At 42.6% G+C, this 7498-nt stretch overlaps 1 protein-coding gene across 3 annotated transcripts in view; it reads left to right on the forward strand.

Annotated features, from left to right (window-relative positions):
* klhdc8b (kelch domain containing 8B) overlaps positions 1-7050 on the forward strand; it is a 117860-nt gene extending 110810 nt beyond the window's left edge. For all 3 annotated transcript variants that reach the window (XM_078414062.1, XM_078414061.1, XM_078414064.1), the window contains exon 6: positions 1875-7050. In XM_078414062.1, the coding sequence (XP_078270188.1) occupies positions 1875-2071 (197 nt within the window). In that variant the 3' untranslated portion in view covers positions 2072-7050. The remainder of the gene's footprint in view (positions 1-1874) is intronic.
* Positions 7051-7498: the final 448 nt, after the last annotated feature.

Consider the following 7498-nt stretch of genomic DNA (forward strand, 5'->3'; position numbering starts at 1 on the left):
TTTCCTCCCACACTCCAAAGACGTACAGGTTTGTAGGTTAATTGGCTGGGCAAATGTTTTTAAAAAATTGTCCCTAGTGTGTGTAGGATAGTGTTAATGTGCGGGGATCGCTGGGCGGCGCGGACCCGGTGGGCCGAAGGGCCTGTTTCCGCGCTGTATCTCTAAATCTAAATCTAAATCTAAAAGAATTCCACAGATTCACCACCCTCTGACAAAAGATGTTGTCTATATAGATTTGAGCAAGGCATTTGATAAGGTTCTGCATGGTCGGCCGCTCTGGAAGGTTAGTTCGTATGGGATCCAGAGAGAGCTAGCAGACTGGATAGAGAACTGACTTCTTGGAAGGAAGCAGTGGTGGAAGGTTATTTTTCAGCCGGGAGACGTGTGACTAGGGATGTGCATCGGGGATAGGTGCTGGGCCCATTGCTGTTTGTGGTTTATATCAACGATTTGGATGAGAATGTAGAAGGCATGAATCAAGAACCAGAGGACATAAGTTTAAGGTAAGAGGGGAAAGATTCAATAGGAACCTGAGGGCAACATTTTCACACAGAGAGTGGTGGGCATATGGAATGAGCTGCCAGAGGAGGCGGTTGTGCAACATTTAAAATAAATTTGGATAGATTCAAAGTACCTGTATCCAGTACATGGATAGGAAAGGTTTAGAGATACATGCACCAAACGCAGGCAGGTGGGACTAGTGTAGATGGGACATTTTGGTCGGCGTGGGCAAGTTGGGCTGAAGGGCCTGTTTCCGTGCTGTATGACTCTATGAGTCTCAGTTTGAAGCAGTTCAAAATACAGAGGTTGAAAATCCAGCAGATTAAAAACAGTCATTTCTCCAAGTACTCAAAGGTGTAGATTAGCAGGGATGCTGGATATCCCTACAGTACTGTGAAAATGTACTGCAGATCGCAGTTAAGTCGACCGTGAAAAAGTGTGACACTGACAATTTAAAGATGGAACAGACAATGAATATCTAGTTCTCACAGTTTATAATATTGTATTGTGGTACAAACTTTTTAAGTGAAATAACTTTAAGCATATTGCACAGTGCGGTCCTGACATATTGTGATTGATCCTGTATTTTATTTATTTATTTTCCTATCCTCAGTCAACATCTGAAGATACATGAGAATAGAGATGCCAGACTGACGGAGTACCAAAGTGAACTTATTTAAATGGGCGAGATAGAGAAGAAGTAAATCCAAAACCTTGCTCTAAATTACACAGAGGGTGGTGGGCTCCTGGGACAAGCTGCCAAAGGCAGCGGTGGAGACAGATACTATAGAGGCATTTAGAAGGGTTTTAGATAGGTGTATGGATATGCAGGGAATGGAGGGATGTGGATCATGTGTAGGCAGATTAGATTAGTTTACCTTGGCATCATGTTCAGCACATTGTGGGTTGAAGGGCTGTTCTATGTTCAACTAGCACAGTGGGCATTGATTCAAATTGCTAACGGGTTCACTTAATGCTGATAACAGATGGTTCCACTTCACAAAAAGGAATTGAGCCAAGAATAGATTCTCAGATAGAAGCTGGAAGGAAAAGACTTTAAACTTTAAATAATTCGATTCAGAGACTTTTTGGAGCACCGATCACCCCATGCACTAACACTATCCTACACACACTAGGGACAATTTATAATGTTACCGAAGACAATTAACCTACAAACCTGCACGTCTTTGGAGTGTGGGAGGAAACCGGAGCACCTGGAGAAAACCCATGTGGTCTCAGGGGGAAGTACAAACTCCCTACAGACAGCACCCAAACCAGGGTCTCTGGTACTGCAAGGCAGCAACTCTACCGTTGAGCCACTGTGCCGCCCTGATTTCTTGATCCTTATTCTGTTTTGTGTCTTTCCATTGCAGGAAACCAACCAGTACCACTTGGATCAGTCGAAGGGTTCAATCCAATCAAGAGGAAATGGGAAAGTCTACCTCCGATGAATTCCCCGCGTTGCTCTTGCGCCAACCTCCAAGTCGACAACATGCTCTTTGTGATCGGTGGTGTCGGACAGGGACCCAGTAACGCTGTGGAAGCCTTGTGTGACCGAGACAGCATCTGAACACCATGAAACTCTGAAACAGTCATGGCGTAGATCAACCGTTAATTCAATTACGAGCTTCTCGATTAGTGTTCCTGTCAGTGTTGTTTGAAGAATATACATGTTATCAGTGAACGCTTTTAAAATAACTTGTTGCGATACAAAGGTGCACAAGAAACTCTTAAACACAAGGGTGATGCTTCCTTGCAGAACTGGTTGAGTATTTTCATTCTTAACAAAAAAACAAATTGCTGGAGTAACTGAGAGGGTCAGGCAACATCTCTGGAAGACATGCATTGGTGACAATTCGGGTCGGATAGTACTGTCTCAAACAAAATGTGGTCAACTGTAGAATGATGAGAAACTGATACAACTTTTAGACAGAATATGAAATGAATGTACACAAGTGAGAGTGAATCTCACAGTTGCTAAACCAGCATTAAATGAAGGAACAATGGTTGACGCATACACAATGTAAAATGGGCTCAACAAATTGTAAGCATTCCCTTCATTTGCAAGAGTAAACCTTACTGATAGAAAATGTAGATAATAATTTTACAAAATTGTTGGTGTTTCCTCTATTGAGCAATAGGCCTGATCTTTGTATCAAAGGCCCACAGTGGCAGCACGGTGGCGCAGCGGTAGAGTTGCTGCCTTACAGCACCAGAGGCCCAGGTTTGATCCTGACTACGGGTGCTGTCTATATGGAGTTTGTATATTCTCCCTGTGACCGTATGGGTTTTCTCTGGGTGCTCCGGTTTCTCCCACACTCCAAAGATGTGCAGGTTTGTAGCTTAATTAGCTTTGGTAAAATTGCAAATAATCCCTAGTGTGTAGGATAGTGCTAGTGTACAGGGTGATCGCTGGGCGGCGCGGATTCGGTGGACTGAAGTGTCTGTTTCCACGCAGTATCTGTAAAGTCTAAAGTCCAAAGCCAAGCTTTGGAGTCAAAACTGTCCAAATAAATGTGAGAGACACATATTAGTATCAGATTATTGGCCATTAGGGCAATAAAATTGAGATGGCTGAAGCATTGACCCAGTTTTAGATTATTATTAGAAATGCTGCAGAAGGAGTCTGGATAATAATAAGGTAATCAAAGGACTCGTATCTTTCACAGCAATTAAATCCCTGGTAGAATACAGTAATTTAACAAACTATGCCGAGTGTGCATTATGTGGCTAGGAATTAGTACAATTCCTGTGAGCTTCCTGTACTAACATTACTCTGTGCTGTATGGTTTTTATAGCCTTATTCACCGGATAGAGCGCGGTGACATTCCTATAAGAAAATAACTGCAGATGCTGGTACAAATCGATTTATTCACAAAATGCTGGAGTAACTCAGCAGGTCAGCGGTGACATTCCTGTTGTGCTGTTCCAGTTCTGTGATTGACGTTTCTTTAATAATCTTATTTACGTGGTAAGATTTCTGAAGTAAAACATCATTGGTTCAAATGAAGTCATGTATAGAAAGCGCTACTCAGCGGGTTGGGAAATTCTGTGGAGAAAGGACTAGAGTTAATGGTTGAGGTCAATGAAATGTTAACCCTGGTTCTTTCACAACAAATGTTGGGTATTTCCAGCATTTTCTGGTTTTTGTTTGCAATACTCCAGTATTTTGCTTTTGAAGCCATCTATAGTTGTACTACTAAAGTGCAGTGTATTCTCCACTGTACACTGTAAGGTTCCCATAACAACAGAAAACCCTCTTTATTTGCTATCATGTTCTATCAGTAGCCTACATCTGCTTTGGGTTCAGTCAGTCAATCTTGCACTGTTGAGTGTTCAAATGTTCTGAAATCCCTGTGGCAATACCGATACACAATTCCTTGATACCAAACTCATGAAAGTATTGTAAGTTTATGGGGGATTGTTTCAGAGTGTAAATATATTTTCTGTTGTGGCGCTGCATTACTTAAATTAATACTCTCTGTCGCATTCTCGTTTGTGTGGCACGGTGTCACAGCTGGTGGTGTCGCGGCCTCACAGCACCAGAGATCTGGGTTCGACCCTGACCTCGGGGGCAGTCCGTGGGTAGTTTGTACATTCTCTACGTGACCATGTGCGCTTCCTCCAGGTGCTCTGGTTTCCTCTCACATCCCATTGACATGCAAGTTAATTGGCCTCTATAAATTGCCCCCAGTGTGTAGCGAGCGGTTAGGAAAGTGAGATAACATAGAGCCAGTGTGAGCGGGTGATTGATGGTCAGATGGATTCGGTCAAGTCAAGTCAAGTCAAGTCAAGTCAGCTGAAGGGCCTGTTTGCAGGCCATATCTTTCAATCAATCAATCCATCAATATGTTAATATTGAAATAAATATGGTCATATTCTGACATTCCCGGTCTTGTTAAGTGCAAAATCCCATGGTGCCATTAATACCATTCTAGGAAAAATTATTATGCTATTGGAAATACTGTAAAGATTCTGTTGTATAGTTACATCAGTTCCCACTATAATATGTCCTTAAACAAGTGGAAGTCAAAGGTGTTTGCTTCATTCCCATTCCGTCGTCTCCACTATTGCCCACATGAGGTCTCATATTTGCTCTAGTCTAACATACCAAAATAAGTTGATCTATAGAATCCAATCCAAGGTTCTCACCCATTCAGAGAAGTACCCATAGTATTGGCATTGGTGAGAGATAGACAACAAGTGCTGGAGCAACTCAGCGTGTCGGGCAGCATCTCTGGAGAAAAAGGATGGGTGACGTTTCGGGTCGGGACCCTTCTTCAGACTGAAAGCAAGGGCTGGGGGAGGGAGTGAAGAGCTGGAGGCGAGAAAAGACCAGTGCGGGCCAGAAATGACGTCAGGCAGGGCGGTGCCTGGTAGGTCCATTGTTGGCCAGGGAAGGCGCGATCTCAAGAGCGAAACAATGTTGAGAACTGTGGAACTGATCAAACGACCAAGGTGGAGGAAGGGGGTAAGAGGGTGGTCGAGGAAGAGGAGTGCAGGTAGAGTTACTTAAAATTAGAGATTTCAATGTTCATACCGCTGGGGTTGTAAACTACCCAAGCAAAATATGCGGTGCTGTTTCTCTACATTGCCTCACTCTAGCAATGGAGGAGGCCCAGCACAGAAAAGTCAGAATAGGAATGGGAAGGGATGTTTAAATGGTTGGCAACCGAGAGATCGCTGTATGTTTGGTCTTGCCGATGTACAGGGGTCCACATTGGGAACACCAATGCAGTAGATGAGGTTAGAGGAGGTACATGTGAACCCCAGTCCAACTTGAAAGGATCCTTGTCGGGGTCCTTGAATGAAGTCGCGTGAGGTGGTATAAGGACAGGTATTGCATCTCCTGCAGTTGCAGGATAAAGTACCTGGGGAGCCAGTGGTTTGGGTGGGACGGGGTGAGTGAACCAAGGAGTTGCGGAGGGAACGGTCCCTGCGAAATGTGGAAAGGGGTGAAGATGGGAAGATGTGGTTTGCATCTGGCGATGGAAGAGGCTCAGGACAGAAAGGTGCCTGTGGCCTCACTCTGACAATGTCCACCCCTATCTGCCTTCTGCAACTCCTTGCTTCACACACCCCTTTCCACCCAAACCACACCCTTCCCAGCTACTTTCAAGGAACAGTAATACATTATCCAGACTAAAGGAGGTCCCTGTGTAACTGACGTTCTTTTAGCAGCATCAGCCCTGTTACATGTTTTAAGGCTATTTTACAGCAATACAGTTACTATGAAGCTCCTTTAAGAATATTAACAGTGATTTATATGGAAACGTTGCCCGGTGATAATCATTCCAGTGCATTAACAGTGCCCTTGTTTTTGAAGTTTTGTTCCAATGTGATTGATGTTTCTAGCAATCTGTACCCTGATAGAACTGTAGTGAACTTCCCGTTATAAATTTACATTAATTTGGGCTTGTTTAGGAGTGCCAAGCCAACACTGTATGTGTTAATATGTTTATTATACTGTTGCACTAATGTAACAAATAGGGGTCATGTAGTTCCTGTATGATTGTAATAATATCATGTATCATATTTTGCACATAATGCAAAAAGGTTCCCATGAGTGACATCGCGGTGTCGTTGATGTGATAGTTGTGTTACATTAGTGTTGATGAAGTTATTGCAGTGGTGCATTGTCAATATGATTCTTCAAGTGTTTCCTCAAAGAGAACAGTAGGAATTCCCCAAACCAGTGCACACATGAGCACCCAAAATGATGCCATTAGTATAAATGAAGTGTGAGGCAGCAATTTTGGCAAATCAATATTAGTAAGATACCTCTAATGATTGTAGGATTGTAATTGTACTATAATTTCCGGTAGTTGTCTCTCTCCTCTAGATGTTTCAGACAAGAAAGTCACAGAGTTCATGTGAGCGTTCTGCCAAATGTCATCTCCATTTTCTTAATGTAGTTGGTGAGATGTTCCTGTAAATTTGCTCCACATTTGAACGAGATTCTTGCCCTTTTTCAGTGTTTATAATACTCTTCAGGTATTGCTATACCACTCTGAACACCGTAAAGTTCCCTCATTATGCCAAACCACCATGCTATAACCATGGAGCACAGTGCCACAGCGGGTAGAGCCCCTGCCTCACAGAGCCAGAGACCCGGGTTCGATCCTGACTTCGGGTGCTGTCGGTGTGGAATTTCTACATTTTCCCTGTGACCGCGTGGGTTTCCTCCGGGTGCTCTGGTTTCCTTCCACATCCAAAGATGTGCAGCTTTGTAGGGTAATTGGCCTCGGTAAAATTGCCCCATATATGTTGGGAGTGGATGAGAAAGGGGGAGATCATAGAACTAATGTGAAGGATCATTGGTTAATTGGCCAGAGGGCCTGTTTCCATGCTGTATCTCTAAACTAAACTATGAGGTTCATGCATCAAAGGTGGACTGCTGCAGTTAGGAACCCAATACAAGGATTTCCCTTAAGTTTGAACATTAGGTTGGTCATCTGCACAGCAAAGGAGGTGCTTATTAATGTACCTTTCAGTGTTAGCCAGAGATGGTACAAATGATTTTTTAAAAATTTAACATGAATGGAAATTTGAAAACAATTAAAAAATGACTCATGGTCTTTGGCTGGTTAAATTATTTTATTGTGTTTACTTAACATTGTTCCTCAACATCAAGCTCGATCCCAAGTTCACTGTTTAAAACTCTTTAAAACTTTCTCCGCCCCAGTGATGTCACCTTCCATTTCTTGCGTGAAGTGTGGAATAATTGACTGTCAATTTGATTTACAGCACTTTGTGATAATAGCACACCAAATAGATTTTTAAGAATTACAATAGCATAGTTTCACCCCACTCATCTACTTGGTCAATAAATATAACCTCCTGTGATCATATCTTTTAATTATTTATAAATACAATGTTTAATTTAGAAAGACAATTTGCTACAACATGGTTTAGTCAAGTCCTGTAATTTATGGTTAAAATTTGATGGTCTCCGTAGTGGTCTAATGAGCAACCTAGTTATCCAACAATTTCCACT

The sequence above is a fragment of the Rhinoraja longicauda genome, chromosome 17 (assembly GCF_053455715.1).
Source record: "Rhinoraja longicauda isolate Sanriku21f chromosome 17, sRhiLon1.1, whole genome shotgun sequence".
Classification (NCBI taxonomy): Eukaryota; Metazoa; Chordata; class Chondrichthyes; order Rajiformes; family Arhynchobatidae; genus Rhinoraja; species Rhinoraja longicauda.